Here is a 17,843-nt window from a genome sequence, read left to right as displayed (position 1 = left end):
TTGCTGCTTGTCTGTGTCTCCATAGGGTCGTGCAGAGGGGGAAGAGGAAAGGGGAGGCCTGGTGGTGGTCCTTCGCTCATGTTGGAAGGTCTCAGTGGAGATTAGTCAGTAGTTGAAGATGTCCAGAAGACGTCATTATATGCTGGGATTTGCTGAGGCAGAGTGTGAAGTGTAATATGTTTTCATTGGCTTTTTTCTGATGATAAAATACTCCAAGATGGGGGCAGAAATCATAGTCCTATGTCAATATATTTGAGGATTTTAAAGGTCCTATATTATACAAAATTTATTTTTGCTATATTACAATGTTGTTACCTTCTCAAAAACATATCCAGAGATTTGTTTTGGTTCATTCAGTAACCCTTGACTAACCCTTCATTATTAAGTCTGTTTACATCTTCAAAGCTCAGAATGCTCATGTAGTCATGCAGTTTTCAAACTACCTTTTACCTTTTGTTCAGTAGAGATGGGCAGTTTCAGGGCTGAAATAATTCAAATTATTCTAGTGAAGGTGTAAAAACGCAGTGGAGCATTTCCTGTATTACCACATGACATCACGAGGTGGAACATAGTGTAAGAAAACTGTATAAAGCTTTATTTGAACACTTTAGCACGAAGAGGTGATGTTTTTTTTTTAATCCAATTTGTGGTAAATGTGGTTTGTAATGAATAAAAAATGCATATTTGATTAAAAAATATCAAAAAATGCACCACATATCAGCCAACAAAAATATCGACAGATCTTATCGGCCATCGGTTTCTCTGGATTTAAACAATCGGTATCAGCACTGGCCATGAAAAAACCCATATTGGTCAATCTCTATTATTTAGTCTCCTTAGTTGCTTTTACTATAATGGAGTAAAAGCCTTTTTCCTGGACTAGAATAAATACAAGTCTAGGAGTTTTATTAACATAAAAAACAACAATAAAAATAGTACTTATTACAGATTAAAGGTGCAATATGTAACTTTTTGGTTGGGGGTCCGTCACCTGCTTGTTTCTATGGATATGTCATTGCTCTGTATGTTCCACAATGTGACATTAAACAGCTTTACCTTACATTTATTAAATTACGTTTTAATAAATGGTTTTATCACTCAAAAATACCTAGAAAAAAGGCATTCGGACTGATTTGTTTTCATGAAGATAGAAAGTTTAATACAAGGGCCACCAATTTTTTTTTCTTTTGGGGCCACATTACCGCTCCTGACTGTGATGGGGGGCTCGGGTCGGCTAGGCCCTGTAACAGAATTATATGATCCTGACAACGCATATTCTTTGAAAACTGCCACACTTTCTTTACATACCAGACAAACTGCACGGTCCTTACACTGAACAAAAAATAATCAGTCATCCACTGTTCTTTGAAAACTCAGCACTCTCTGACAAGTTTTCATACTTTAACACTCGCCATTTTGCTGTCCTCAACTGCACTACAGAACTCTGCGCATGTGTTGACTGTCACTGTTTGATCTTGAGCTTCTCAGATGATGAAAATTCAGTCAATTATGTCATATAATTATTTAAATATAAATAATTCATATAAATATATACTTTTTATTGGAAAAAAATCAACAAAATACAAGATGCAGATGTGTTATTATTTGCCAAAAAGTAATAAAGAAAATAGGCCATGAATTTTTGAGGATTGCCTCATAGGGCCAGTTCAAGTGGTGGTGGGCAGAGAGGCTGGGGGGGCCGATGAAAGGGCGTGGAAAGTTGAAGTCAGCTTGCGGGCCTTAGTTTAATGTCCCCTGGTTTAATACCACACTGTGAAACATTTCAGACAAAAACATTTGACAAACCCTCCACCAGAAAAGTTACACAACGCACCTTTAAATAGTGTTACTTTGAAATCTGGTGATAACTTGGTAACTTTAAGTAGACCTACCTCTGACTCTCAAATGCACGCTCTGGGAGTCCATCCTGTTCGGCTGCACCATCACCTTACAGTTGTACTCCCCAGCATCAACTTGCTGTACGTTGGTCAGCTTTAGGGTCCCGTTGTTCTCAAACGCTCTCTGCCGATGGTTAAAGGGGAGGAGAGCTGAGTTCTTGTACCACTTTATGGAGTAGTACGGGTAGCCGATCACGCGACAGTGGATGAAGGCGTCTTTCCCTGCAATGGCTGTAATGTTTTTCAATGGTCGGATACTTGCGCGGCCTAGAGGGAGACACGCATTGGAGAAATTACCTTGGTACATAGGCAAACGGGTGTGTTCAAGTCACAAAACAAGAATTGTGTGTAGACAAACTTACAGAAAGCACCTGTAACTAAAAGACTGTACAAGGGAGATTTGCGGGCTTAATCCTTTTGTGGTTTGCTCAGCGCTGAGAGGAGAAGGCGTGAAATGCAAAGTAGATTAAATATGAGCTAACCATCCTCGAGAAAACACAATATTTAAAGCCAATAAAGGCGTACGGTGAGGCGCTTCTAATATAGCTTCGCCCATGTTATATGAAGCTATTCTGTTGGAAGGAATAAAAGTACGTAGCTACATCTGATCTGGAAAAGCTAAAGTAAACACAGACATTCAAACAGCTCACACATATAAACATAACACAGACATGCAAAGAGACTATCATTTTCTGTACAACTCATTTGGAATAACACCATAGGCAGCAGAGATTACATGTAAGTAAGGCATTATTTTGGCAAGCTTAAGTTTTTGATAAACCTTTTAAAAGTACAATTTGACATTTGGCTATTTAATACATTTTAAAGACCTAACTACCTTATTTAAAATGTCTAATGTTGACTATGATCCTAAGTTACACCAAAAATTAAGAGTAAAAAATTGTGTTTCTATACTTAAAGTAAAGATTTTTCTGACCAAACTATGGAAACTAAAATCCCTGCAACCCATTTTCGGAACTAACTGGTGAGTGTGTGGTTAAGAAGTACTACTTAATATGCAGTCACCAGGATCTCTATCAGGAACGCCTGGGAGAAGATTAAGTATGTAGCCAAATTTACTTTGAATAAAATATTGGTTTACTATGGGAGTTTTAGTTTAACAGACAAATTTGAACTTCAAGATTAAACACGGTCAAATCTAAATCGCAATTTGAACGAATGCCATTAGAAAATAGCAAAAATGACAATTAATTACCATAATTTCCTTTACAAAATCCTGTCTTATTCTGCGTAAAAACAGCAGATTCTGTAGTTTAGATCTGTACAAACGTGATTATTTTTCAGTTTTTTTGTCAGTCAAATGTAAACTTTATACATTGCCAATCTAATCAGAATGCTTGTCCAAAAAAAAATCGCAATTACAGTAGCAAACCCTTCTGCTTTTTTTAAAATCTAGAAATATTTGAATCCTATGAGTTGCAGCTCCCTTAAGTACTACTTCCTCAAGACTAGAAACACATCAGTCTAAAACAGGGAATAACCAGGCCTAAAAATAAACATAGCTAATTTCCTGCCAAGTATCCACAGCACATGCACTCGTGTCCCACTCATACAGACAGACTTGTATGTGTAATGTTGTTCTTGGAGGAGCTGATTTGACAAGCACCTCTTACGTTTATTCGAGCCTGGTGGAAGGCGGCCCCGGCGGAGTTGGCGCAGGTGCAGCGGTACACGCCCCCGTCCGTCACCTGGGTGTGGGACACGTTGAGCTGGCTGAGCACGTGGCCCTCGTGGGTCTCGTAGTGGCCCAGGTGGTGGTGGCTGTCCTTGATCACCGGGTCATCGTCCAGGCTCCAGCTGCATCGGGGCGGGGGCGTGCCCTTCACCTTACACATGAGGAACACCGGCTCGTTGGGGTTCACCACCTTCTCGCTGAACGACGCCAGGATCTTAGGGGTGCCGTCTGTGGGGGAGAGAAGGTGGAGAGGTCTAGGTTTTTATTTATTTTATTTATTTATTGTCTTTACAGAGGCAAAGACTATTCTTCCTGGGGTATGACATTACAGCAGGTTACATTTCTAGGGCTGTAGTCGACAAACAAATTCTTGGACTAAAAAGGGGCAGTGGCAAAAGCTCTAAAATATTACATATCTCTACACATCTGACCCAAACTGCTCTCACAAAACTAAAGGGGAGTTCCTGTAAAAACAACTATTTATGCAAAAAAGTACTAAGAAACAATAAAGCCATACTGCACTTCAGAGGTGGGACTAAGTAGTTGTTTTGCAAGTCTCAAGTAAGTCTCATGTCCTTAAGTCCGAGCCATGTCCCAAGTCAAAGACAGGTAAGTCCAAGTCGAGTCTCGAGTCACTAGCCCATAAGTCCAAATCAAGTCCAAGTCATCTGCTTTGAGCTTCAAGTCATTTAAAGTCTTTAAAACAAAGAACCAAATACAGTGTAGATTTTTTCAATTTATTTGAATTTTAAACTAAACTTTAAAAGTCATAGTATATTTATATATGAGTACTTTTAGAGTATATAAGAGTTGTACAAATGCAAATTTGACCTTTTTAAATGTCATTGTCCTTCAAGTCCAAGTCGAGTCCCAAGTCTCCCTTTTACCAAGTCAAGTCTCAAGTCCTAAAAACAGTGACTCAAGTCTGACTGACAAGTTATGACTTGCAAGTCCCCACCTCTGCTGCACTTTAATCTGCCTTTTTAATTACCATATCTTAAGGTAACTCACTCATGTAAATCTCGCATAATATCCACATAAGTCCCATATGAATATTTATAATAGAAATAAAATAATTAGCTGACTAGTACATTTGGTTGACTAAGACACTATCAAAGTAAGCGACTACAGTCCTAAAGTTTGGAAATATTTTTTTATGGTTAAGATAGTAATGCATTGGTTTGACACAGAGTTCTTTAGAGACCTTTTTTTTACATTATTGCACTGCATTACACAATCACTCTCCACGCTCACTGGTGGTAAGTTTCGACTGCTGCCACGGTTGCCCTGGGACTGATTGAAAGACACATTCGATGTCAGATGTCGTATGGTTGCTTTCACACTTGAGGTTTGCAATGATTGATATGTAACTATTGGTCTTTTAAATTGTTGTAGAAGAAATCTGAGATGAGATGTTTTACTAGCCTATCACCTGATTCTACTATCAGACTGCTTTTATGTGGCTTCTTAACTTTTATATCTTTTACTAACCTTTTGTATATAATGTAAATGTTCTCTTTTGTGCTGGAATTTTATACCTTGCCTGGGGACTACAGTTTGAAACTAGCTCTACAGTGCATTTACAGAAATTACTGTGCATTGTCCTAATTCAAATAAACTAATAAATAAATACATAGACCACCATATGAGAAGATATTTTGTGTCCTGGCATATCATAATGAGTGATGTAAATATAAGTTATGTGTATGACAGTATTGTATGTGACATAATGAACAGTGATTCCTCCCAGACCAACACAGACAGTCTTGTCCTTCTGCAGCAGCTCTAATAATCTCGCTCCGCTCCACATGATTATAGATGATCAATATGTGCTTTTTCCAGCCTGGGGCCACAGGAGACTGTTGCCAGAGTAACGCTGCCCAACGTAAGCTATAGGATCAGGACTGAGTGTGTATGTATATGTATATGATGAAGTCTACAGTCATACTAGTTATATACCTTTAATAGTCAGAACAGAAGCCATTCACACAGAGTAATGGGCTTTCAGATGGCATCAGTACATTCTCCAGGACTGTAGTGCTACATATGTCTATTTCTGTAAGTACTGGAAATGACAAAGTACTTCTATTTTCAAAATATCACATAATAATCAAAATCTGTATGAGAAACTATAGACAGCTTGTGTAATAAAACAATTACATTTGCAAATAGACCAAGTTTTACCCCTTGGCCTTTAACACCATGTAAGTTGTGTGGTCCTCTGTGTTTTTTATTTCTTTTTATTTAAATTTCTATATTTATTTATTGATGATTTTATTGGTTTGCTTTTATTTGACTTTACTGGTTTTAGTGCTTTAGGACTGGCAAGGTTAAATTGAGCATTTATCTTCTCTCTTGTTTTTTTTTTTTTTTTTGTATATCTTTTGTTGTTTTTAATGCTATCTTTATGCTCGCAACACTTTGGAAACTGTTTTGATGATAAAATGTGCTATAGAAATAAAGTATATTTGGATTTTAGAAACAGTAACACTGAAAAACGAATACATATACATACATTTTATGAAATCCAGTTCTTCCAATTATTAAAACGATGACATCTTTTAACTGTAAACAGATGTCCTCTCTCCAAATAATAGTGAATTATATGAAATTATGTTATAGAAATACTATTGGATGCACAACAGTCCTGAACACATCTGCAGCCTGACCATCCATTCGAGTAGATCTTCCTTCACTATTGTCCTCCAAGTTTCTCTTTTTCCCACTGGGTTTTTTTTTGGAGTTTTTCCTTGCTGAGAAGGAGGTTCTAAAGAAAAGGGATGTTTTTGGACAGTTATCCATTTGCTTACTTTCTGAATGTTGGTTAATCTGCCTGTTTGTTATTGACTAATGTCTTTTTCACTGTCTGATTTTCTTTCTGTTAAATCTTGATTAATGATAATTTTGTTAAACCCTAAGAGGCAAGTTGAGTAAAGACTGAAATGAAGATATATTTTGTGTGGTTTGTTAGATATTGTGCATAAACACTTACTCTAATATCAATAATCTAGTTCAATATTTGTAGAGTTTTGGATATTTCTTTTTTTTGGGATCCAGAATATACACACAAAGATGTGAGTTTGATCAATTTTGAAGAATGTGATTGACAGGTGGATTAGCCAAACAGGGACAGGCATTGGTTATTTGTAAGTATACGGCTGCTTACAAGGAAAAAAGTAAGGGAAAAGATATTGTGTTTAATTTTGGTTCAAGGAATGACAGAGACTGATATCCCTCTATATAAAGAAATACAGAGAGATGTCATTCAGGAATGGCAAAATATTTGTTACTAACTAATCCTGTGCCTTCTATCATCCAAAACCAAGCAGTACACATACCCTCGAGGATGACTTGCACAAAATCCTGGGCGGACATCTTGGCTTTCCTGGCGAAGCACTGGTAGGCCCCTCCGTCGCTCTTGGACATGCCCTCCATGATGAGGTTCTCGCGGTTGAGGCCGGTGAAGCGCACGTTGTTGCTGGGGTAGATGATCTCTCCATTGCGGTACCAGGAGAGCTCGTACTCCTCTGAGCCGCTCACACTGCAGGACAGAGACACCTTACCCCCCACGCTGCCCTTCACCTTCCGGGGGCTCACCACCACCTTCAGGGGCTCTGCAAGGACACAAGGAGACACAAGTGAACACACTGGCTGACGTTCTACAGATAAAACACACTCACGTTATTGTTTATGCACTCACTGACAGTATGCCAAGAGTCTAGGAGGTGACACAAAATCCACTTTCCTGAGATGATTATGTATAGGAGAGGAAGCTGGATGTTTGTTTGTTTTTCTAGATGACTTTGAGTTAGTTAAGTGTTTACATTGCTACATTGTGATTTAGATTTTGACACTAAAAAGTAAAAAATTCTCACTATTTCAATAATCTGTACAATATTTAGTAAGGTTGTCCACATAGTAAGGCTGTGCAATTTATTGAATTTTGATCGCAATTTCAATTTGTGTGTAAAACGATCACCAAACTCAGATAATCGAGTTGAAACAATTAAAGCTAAAGTTTATTTTGGGATATTTTTAATAGAAATATGTATATTTGTTTTGTTTTTTTTAATATACAGATTGTAGAACAGCTGGATATATAGTTTATTTTGGAGACATTTATGTTTTTCTTTGCCTTATTTCATGTTCAACATACATTTTATTCATTTTTTTGTTTTATACATAGCAAAACTGCTCTAAGGTACATATTTGGAGTCTATATTTATTTTCAAATTGAAAGTTTTGCATCTATTATCAATAACAAAGTGTTTTTTGAGAGAGAAATGATGAATAAATGCATTGTGTAAATAAAAAGTAATCAAGTAATTGAATAATCGTGATTTCTATATTGACTAAAATAAACATGATAATGATTTTTTTTTTCCATAATCAAGCAGTCCCCACTGCATAGGGAATCTTCATTTGATCCATACTTAAATTCTACTAGGTTATGGGTGATCAAAACACAATGCTGTGACCTACTTTCTGCATGGAGAGAGATATAATGAGAGAGATTTAATGCTATATGTCTATATGCTGTAGAGCATAGGCAAAGTAGTAACACAGAGACAAGAAGCATAGTGAATATTTAAACCGTAAAGGTCCTATATTACCATGTGAAATTAAATCTTGTGTGCTTTAAGGCATGTTACAATGTTGTTAACTCCTCAAAAACATTCCTGGAGTTGTGTTTTGTTTCATTCACATATGTTTGAGTAATCCTTACTAGTGTGTATACATCTTCAAAGCTCAAAATCCTCTGTTTCACCTTGTCATGTGTCATGTACTCAAGTTAATAGCTACCTTTTTACGTTTGCTTAGTAAAGAGTGGCAATTCCAGGGCTTGGAATGATTCCAGTGAAGGTGTATGGAGTGTAAAAACACAGTGGAGCACTTCCTCTATTAATACATGCCTTCACAAAGTGGAACAGAGCGTTTTCTGTTTGAGAGAGGGACTAAATATGCAGAGTTTGTGTGTTAAACATGTGTGAAAGAAACATGTTTAAGTATGTTTTTGATGAGGAAACAACATTATAACAGATCAGAAAATAGCGGACCTTTAAAAGTGCACTATGTAACTATTTGGATGGGGGTCCGTCACCTGCTTGTTTCTATGGAGATGTCATTGCTCTGCTTAGAATGTTTCACAGTATGACATTAAACAGATCTACTTTACATTTATTAAATTACTGGTGGTTTTATTGCTCAAAAATGCCTTCATAAACAGACATTCTGGCTGTGAGTGGGATTATCTCTCCACAGTTCTGACCTCTAACTTGGTCTGGTTTGGTCTCCATGAAGATAGAAAGGTTTAATACCATCCTGTGGAACATTTCAGACAAAGCAATAATCTCATTTGATGGACCCTCCACCAGAAAAGTTACACAAAGCAACTTTAAATATCACTGTTTACATTTGCTTTTGCCATACTCACGTTTGACATAGAGCCGTCCCACCACCTCTGCGTTGCCGTAGCTGTTCCACACCTCGCACACATAGGTCCCTGCGTCACTGGGCTGCGTGTTCTCGATGAGGAGGCCAGAGACGGTTTGCCTAAAGCGCATGTCCGGCTCCAGGGGGCTGTTGTCTTTGAGCCAGCGGTACTTGGGCGTGGGGAAACCCGAGGCCTTACAGGGCAGCTCCACTCTGTGATTTATCATCACCTCCCTGTGGTCAAAGCCGTCCAGGATGCTTGGCTCAGCATTGGTGGGGTCTGGAGAGGACAGTTAGTGTTAATGAGAGCAGAGGCGTGCCAGCTGCGTGACAGTATAATCTAATATTGATTCTGGAGGTCAGGATTCACTTCTGTCTATGAAATATTTGGAAATATGGGAAAGAAGCAGGAGTAATAGTAGTAGTAGTCGTAGTAGGAGTGACAGTAGTTGTACTCCATCCAAGTATCCAAATCCAAGTATTTTAATGGAGTTTAGAGTGATGATGATCATTTAGTAACTCATTAGTGTATGATGGTTTATAATGCACTGGATTCATGTAGTGCCTTTCAAGACAGCCAAAGCGCTTTGTACTGCATTATTTATCACTCCATACCCGCTGGTGGTAAAGTACTATTGTAGCCGCAACTGCCCTCGGCTTTTATACTAGGCAAAGTGGGTGAAGTGTCTTGCCTAAGGACACAGTGACAGTATGCAGTAGAGCCACCTGGTATTCCCATCGGCTTCCGATCCAAGTACTAATCTCCTAAGATCAGATAAGATCAGGCATTGACAAAGTGGGTTATCTTTGTCTCAAGGTATGTATAAATAGAATGAGAAATTGCACTTGAATGAGAGCTTTTTCATATAATTTAGCTAGGAATATATTGTATAAAAAGTTCAATAATCAGCTCTAATAAGTCAATATAAATCCATACTAGTCAAATCTACAAAAGTAACATCTAACCTAAATATAGTGGTATCTCAAACGTACACATGCACACGAGCACAAGGCACAATTTCCACAAGACAAGACGAGATACAAGACTGGGTCCACGAGAACGAAACAAGAGGTTTTAAAATAATTCCTAATATATACATTTCACAGTTCAGTTTTAAAATTTTGGCCTCATAATTTTGTATTTATTTTATTTCATATTTTTCCTTCCATTCTAGTACTGCTTGTTTTATTCTTTTGCACTGACAAAATTTCAAGACAAAATTTCATGGCTTAAAATAAATTTTCTATGACTTTACATGTGTAGAAATGAACATACTTTTTGGGCTAAATGTGAAATGTTAACTCTTTCTTTCTGAAATAATCATAATAGCCTAATGATAACTTAACATAACGCTGTAGTTGCATGAAAGAGACACTAAAATTCCATGACTTTTCCAAAACTTTAATTGAGTTTACAAAATTCCATGACATTTCCAGTATTTCCATGACCGTGGGAAACCTGGTCATTATTTTTGCTTATTTTGGTGGATCTTATTCCTATTGTGTAATGTGCCCTTGGTGTTTCATTTTGACATTTGTCCTGTCTGGTTGTAGCTTTGAGTGTTACACCTGTGTCTGTGAGCATATTTACCCGTGTTCTTCTCTGTCCTTTGTTGGTCCATTGTCATTGTCAGTGTCTTTTCTTGTCATGGCAGTTTCAACTTTTTGGTCAGTCTTTGATTGTTATTAAAGAATTTAGCAGCAGTCCTGCATTTTGGGTCTTCCTTCTGTTTCAACGTGGCACTAACTCACCAATAAATAATCCTTTTTTATATGACCCTTGTTGTTAAGTATGAGTTCAGCAGGAGGAGTTCTGACCTGACACTATGAGCCTGGCGCTGTTGCTCTGGCGTGTCTCTCCAGTGTAACGGTGCCTCGTGGTGCAGCGATAGTTGTTCAGCCCATCCTCAGGCAGGACGTCCACAATGTACAAGGCTCCAGTGGATGTGATCAGATATCTTTGACCTGGAAAACACAAACCAGAAAATTCAAGTGTGCTGCTTAAAAATAGTATAAGCATTTGTCCGAGCTGGGATCAGTGTTAGGTTTTTGGGTGAATGCTCTAACAATGAATCCCATCTAACCTTGGAATTATCTTGGAATCTTTTAAATATTTTTAATTGAAAATATGTACTAAAAGGTGCACTATGCAACTTTTCTCTATGGAGATGACGTTGCTTTGCCTGGAATGTTCTACAATATGTCATTAAACCAATATAAATCTTTATTTAACTACAGATGTTTTTATCGCTCAAAAATACCTTGAAAAACATTCTTATACAGAGCAGGGTCACCTTCCCACAGACCTGACTTGTAAATTGGAAAGGCCATGTCATCTGCTTGTCTCAGGAGCCATAAAGAGGAACTTTCCAAGCAAGGCAGTAACATCTCCATGGAGACCAGCAGGCATCAGACTGTACATTATGAAGTCACACAGTGCACCTATAAAGGTCCTATATTATGCAAAATTTACTCTTGAGAGCTTTAAATAATGTTATAATGTTGTTACGTCCTCAAAAGCACACCTGGAAAATGCTCTGTTCCACCTTGTGATGTCATGTAGCAGTAGTTTCATGTTTTGTTGAGTAGGATTGTAACCATCCAAATGATTCTAGTGAAGGTGAATGTAGTTCCTTCCTGTATAATACTTCCTGCATTATCACATAACATCACAAGGTGGAACAGAGTGCTTTTCATTTTAGAGAAGAACCTAAATATGCAGTTTTAAAAGTGTGAATGAAACTAAACACAACTACAGGTATATTTTTGATGATTCTGAAACAACATTATAACATATATAAGAAAATAACACAAGATATTCACATTAATATAAGACTTAAAACTATTTTAAAAAAATACATTGGGAATACCAACTCTAAAAGGTTGTGAACTACTGGATTAAGGTCTTTCCCTGTTGCTCACTGCACTGTTGCTTCTACCACACCAGTCCTGATTCACAAAGACACTTTCCTCCTGTCACTGAAGCTCAAAGCGTACAGTAATATTATGTTAATTTTGCAGATCAAACCGGGCTGAGTGGAGCTGTCAACATCACGGCTCCCCTCCACCACGTGTACAGAGAGCCTCAGTCCCACAGGAGCGAATGCATGTCAAAACTCATCCTACACGCTATTTACAGGGCACTGTCTTCACTCAGGTAATATAGAGGGGCAAATGTAGAAGGGATGGAGTCTCAAGGAAGAAGAAGGGAGATAGGTAAGATAGTTTTTATCTTTGGTTGCACATGAAACAAGGGGAGAGAGGAGAGAAACATTCTGCAAATGTTCAGGACTGGGAGTTGAGCCTCAGACCAGTGGCATCCTTGATAACTTAGACAAACTTTATAGGTCCACAAGAGAAATTGGACACTTGGATAACAACACCAACAGGGAGCAAAATGGTAGGATAAAAACTGTAACTAGGGAAGTAATGTAAGTCCATCAAACTGGTCTGAACTATAGACTGTATAAATGAGTGGACTAAGCGAGTGTGACATCACCCATAGCGTTTGGCTCCAGTCAAATGAAGCTTGTGATGCTAACTAGGGCTGGGTATCATTAAGAAGTTGCCGATACGATACATAGGCCACGATACGATACATATCTGGATACAGTGCACTTTTAATTCGATATTTATTTCAAATCGATTCGATACGGTTCAATAAAAATAAATGCTAAATAAATCATTGCTGTGATACTAAAAGTCTTTGTTAAACCACTTCTTGTGCAAAGTTAAAATGAAACACACATATTTTAATCATGAAAACAGTGAAAATGTCAAATGTGTCACATGAACAAGCAACAAAACTGTAGCTCTGTAACAAAATAATTGAGTCAAATATACCAAAAAATACTCTTGGTGATATATCGATACAGCAGCTCACGATATTGATTCTGTATCATCACGTTAAGCGATGCGATATATATCGATATTTTGATATTTTTTACACCCCTGATGCTAATTGTTACAAAAGCCAGGCTCAATATTAAGAATAGGATTTTTTTTAATGGATAAAATTGCTAAATAAAAACACCAGGAGCAGGTAGAGCTGGTTAACATGAAAATTTTAAGACCAAAATGATTACATTACAGTTACCGAGAGAGGAGCGACAATGTTCAAATCAAAGTTAATGGGGGCCAGAGTCAGAAAGAACCAGAAGTGCTCACATAAAAACGTCATATTTGGAACACAGAGGCTAGAACACAGCATTTATGTATACAATCTATGATGTGAAGACTTCATTTGGACTTCATTTGGATTCTAACACAAGACTTCAACATTATGTCTTCAAATCAAGACCTAAATTAATCTGAAAACTGATTCTAGCAGCAAGCAGATTAGGCCCCTCCCCTGATTGGCAAAGTGGTTAGCACTCTTGCCCCGCACTAATGTGGCTGCTTTTCCTCCAGCTAGGTACTTGTGACCATGAACCGAGCTGACCCCATATGCTGCCCTGTGGTCAGAGACGCTTCTGCCCCAGCTGCTCTGAAGGGTAGGGCAAATGCAGTGAACAAATATACAGGAACTGCAAAATGTACCTTAAAGGGGACACATTATGTAAAATTATAGGAGCTTTTAATCATGTTAAAACAGTGATCCCTCATCGTTAGTTTACTCTGAGTTGTATTTTGATTGATTCATGCAATGTTTAGAATCCTGTATTGAGGCAATTGAGGCTCAAAAATATTCTTGTCCACTTCGGTGCCAACTCAGAATCATACCTGAGTAAATTTTCAACCATATAAACACATATATGAAATCCCCTGCTTGTTACAGTCACATTTCACTATCAAGAGGTGGTTCCAAAATGTTCTGCAGCTTTGAACAGTTAGTCAAATTAATTACTAAGCCATTCTAGTACAATTTTACAATAAACAAAATGTAAAATTATCAACAGTTAATATTAAACTCCTAAAAAAAAAACACCTACTTTTATCTAATCCATTTACAAGAGAACCACCTTGTTACTTTTGTTGTTTGACTTCATCCGTTTTGCTGATCTGTGGGTCAAAACAGATTAAAAATGTATATGTGAGCAGGTGTGCATGTCCCCCCCTTTTCTCTTTGACTTGACAGCAGTGCTATAGAGGTCACGTTCCCTCACATCACGCTTTCTAAACACCATAATGTGAGCTCCCTCCTCCTGCTGCAGTGTGGGGCTGCATGCGGCACTTATGTCAACCACATCGACGGCCACTGTTTCCAGGTAAACTCCACCGTTAAAGGCACAGTCTGGAATCTTACATTAAAAACCACAAGTAATGGATGTAAGATTTAAATTTATGCAGTGAGATGCAATTTTTGAAGTATTATAATTTCTACAAACAACAAAACAACTCACCTTTATGTAACGGATAAGCCTGTGTTTGTGTCAATCCTCATATAATCTTTGCATCGATTTCCTTACAACGTCTTGTATGTAACTGGGATATACTGCATTTATATTCCCATATTTCTGCTTTTTACTTACTTGTACATTAGGAGTGTGCAAAAGTATTGAAATATCGATATATCATATTATCTAATGTGATGATACAGTATCAATATCATGGGCTGCTGTAACGATATATCGTCAAGAGTATTTTTTTGGTATATTTTACAAAATTATTTTGTTACAGAGCTACAGTTTTGTTGCTTCTTTAGTGGAAGGAAACTCATTTATCCAACAAATTTGACATTTTCACTGTTCTGATGATTAAAATGTTTGTGTTTCATATTCACTTGGCACAAGAAGTGGTTTAACAAAGACTCTTAGTATTAAAGTCATGATTTAGCCTTTATTGTTACTGAATCAAAAGTGCACTGCATGAATATATGTATCGTATTATGGCTTATGTATCAAGGTATGTATCGTATCGGCAACTTGTTAATGATACCCAGCTCTATTGTACATATACATTTATGTAATTGTGCCTTATTGACAACAGTCTCTTGCAATTTTTTTGTATTGCCACTTATGTAGAAGTATTATTACCATTTTTTATATTTTTTTTACTCTTTGTTATTATTATAAAGCGTTTAATTGTCCAATTATCAGGAAGTGTGCGATTAGCATGCAAAGTGTTGGTCTCTGGTGTCTGAAAGTTGTGAAAAGCTCTTAGAAACTCATCGTGGTGAATAATTAGGATGCTCAGAATGTATAAGGTAAGTGAGGAATAACTTTGGACCACTGTGAACCATATAAATTGAACTATGGTAGTTTTGTTTTTCATGTTTTAAGACAGTAAAAATCACAAAGCACCTTCTTTAATTAACATGTTCTAAAATGTGATTCTGGTATTAGTTTGTAAGTTCATATTTCAGTATTTTTTTGTAAATTCTTCTGGAAATGTGAATTTGGAAGAGAACCCTAAAACATAATTCGCAAATCTAGTCACAACTGCAATGATCGTCAGAAAAATTGCTATTAAACTGTTGTTACTTCTACTCTATTGCTATTAGAAGTTGTTCAGCCGTACAACAACTCAACATGATTTAATATTCCCCCAGAGAGTTATAGAAAGAAAGATGGGGGATGTTACATATGCAATTTGGTGATTAGGTATGCAAAAGGAAGAGGAGGGAGCGGAGAGAGAGGAGGCAAAATAATGCACAGCTGTTGTAAGCACTGACCTAGATAAAACACAAACACATTCTGCAGGCTCCGAGGGTCTGACTGGTGCACAGGATAGACCAGCCAGCAGCATGGATCACAGTGAGAGACGCTGCAGGCACACTGGCTTTAAAGTGGGGCTGTGGTTTAAGTTCAGGCCTGAAGAAGTACATAGACGTGATCTACACAGCTGAATGGTTTCTCAAAATTGTAGTGAAATTGCTAATTGAATGGCTGACAGTAATTATTATTCATGGTACATTTTGTATAATTGCGATAACAGCCAAAGATAATTCGCCATTTGGCAACATGATTGTGCAGAAAAACACTTATTCATGATTTTCTCTCCGCATTTACAACATTGTAGTTAGTTAAAGGTTTTATACAGGCCCGTCAATAGAAATTTGGGGGCCTGGGGCAAGATACCTCACATGGGCACCCCTCTAATATTAATTAAATATGACTGCGTCTACTGCCCTGGACCTATATTACACAGAATTGACTCATGTGAGCTTTAAGCCATGTTATAATGTTGTTAGTTCATCAAAAACATACTTGCAGTTGTGTTTTGTTTCATTCACACATGTTTAAATAACCCATTACTATTAGTCTGTCTACATCTCCAAAGCTCAAAATGCTCTGTACCATCTTGTGATGTCATGTTAACAGTTACCTTTTACCTTTAGTTCACTACACGTTGGAAATTCTAGGACTGAAATGATCCCCAAGTTTAAAAACAGTGGGGCACTTCCTGTATTACAACATGACATCACAAGGTGGAATTGAGTGTTTTCTGTTTGAGAGAAGAACTGTAGCCTAAGGGTCTGTTTACACGAGAACTTGCAGGTAAAAACGACTAAATATTTTTTCAGAAGTGCCTTTCGTTTAGACTGTGACGGCATTTTAGGGGCTTAAAAATGCAAAAATCTAACACCCTCCATGTAGCACCCTCCAGAGTGAAAAAGTTGAATAACGCCTTAGCGTTTCCGTCTACACTGCCCAAGACGCAAAACTCTGGTCAGATCTGCTCACGTTGCGTTTGCATTTACGTCACATACATCACCACCTAGCGTCATCACCTCGCCGCCTGGCATGCATACCCAATCGAATTCTACACATTTTTGCGTCACGGTATGCACGCAGATTTCCTTCCAAAAACGCTTGTCTAAACGCGGAATAAAAAGTGAAAACGTGACGCCACTTTTGTGTCTTCTGTTCAGACCGCCATCATATAAACGTAGCCTAAATGTGCAGGATTTGTGTGTTAAACATGTGTGACTGTGAACCACTATGGAACCTAAATTGATAAAGAGTGTTTTTTTTTTTTCTATCATTGTGGTATCAGAATCTCTATTGAGTATTCCTTAGTATTGAAATTGAGTTTGAAATTTTTTTATCATGACAACACTATTATGAATTTAGTCTTTGTTCATGTTTTATCAAGGTTAATAAAGGTGTAGTTATTTAAAAAAAAAAAATTTTTACAGATCCACATAATGTTAGATAAAAAAAAAAAAGCACATAAAACCTTTTCACAATACAAACATTATCTTTCCTGTGAGTCCAGCAGTGGCCACTCCCCAAAGCCCTGCTCTGCTCGGCCTTCTCCATTTTGATTGTGTTCTGCTGGTCTGAAATCTGGCTGTGGAATCCATCTTGAGTGAGACAAAATGCTATTTCACTCCGGCGCTGTGAGCTGCTGCAATTTTCTCCTCAAGCACCTCTAGCTCCTGCTCAGCCTTCAGTCGTCAGAGCGAGGCTGAGGCTGTGACAGGGGCTGTGACAGGGCCGGGCCAGACAGGAGCTCGGACTCACCGCATTCTAATGGCTTTCTGCAGCTGTCGTTCCAATCAATCCTTTCTCAGTTTGTTTACAAGATACTAGATAACTGAAATATGATATTGTATCGTCAAATGTCTCACAATAATATCGTGGACCCACAATTTATTGAATTAATAGTTCTCGTGCAGCAAAAAACAGAGGGAATTACATAGACCATAATCCTTTACTCCATTTCAGTGCAGACTAGAAGAATTCAACTGTTATTAAACACTTTCATATCTTAGTTCTTTGGATTATAACAGAACCAAAGGCTGTTCAAGGGTCACATTTTTGTTAGCCTCCACAACATATCGGATTAAATATTGAACCGTGAGCGGCATATTGTTAAAATATCGAGAGACTTGGATATCGTTACTTCCCTACAAGGTACGCAAAGATAAT

General features: G+C 37.6%; 1 protein-coding gene across 5 annotated transcripts in view; it reads right to left on the bottom strand.

Moving 5' to 3' along the window:
* Positions 1 to 17,843, bottom strand: part of dscamb (Down syndrome cell adhesion molecule b) — a 194,632-nt gene that overhangs the window by 53,068 nt on the left and 123,721 nt on the right. For 4 of the 5 annotated variants that reach the window (XM_055147714.1, XM_055147713.1, XM_055147715.1 and 1 more), the window contains exons 4-8: positions 10,846 to 10,992; positions 9,029 to 9,307; positions 6,933 to 7,208; positions 3,526 to 3,822; positions 1,893 to 2,165 (exon numbers count right to left, since the gene is read on the bottom strand). In XM_055147714.1, coding sequence (XP_055003689.1) covers positions 1,893 to 2,165; positions 3,526 to 3,822; positions 6,933 to 7,208; positions 9,029 to 9,307; positions 10,846 to 10,992 — 1,272 coding nt within the window. Of the gene's footprint in view, positions 1 to 1,892; positions 2,166 to 3,525; positions 3,823 to 6,932; positions 7,209 to 9,028; positions 9,308 to 10,845; positions 10,993 to 17,843 lie in introns of those variants that run through there. The other variant, XM_055147717.1, reaches the window with a different exon arrangement.

Source organism: Boleophthalmus pectinirostris, unplaced genomic scaffold (assembly GCF_026225935.1).
Source record: "Boleophthalmus pectinirostris isolate CB_2022bp ecotype Guang Dong unplaced genomic scaffold, ASM2622593v1 HiC_scaffold_9, whole genome shotgun sequence".
Lineage (NCBI taxonomy): Eukaryota > Metazoa > Chordata > Actinopteri > Gobiiformes > Gobiidae > Boleophthalmus > Boleophthalmus pectinirostris.
The sequence above is the reverse complement of the archived record's forward strand: the minus strand, read 5'-3'. Positions and strand labels throughout refer to the sequence as shown.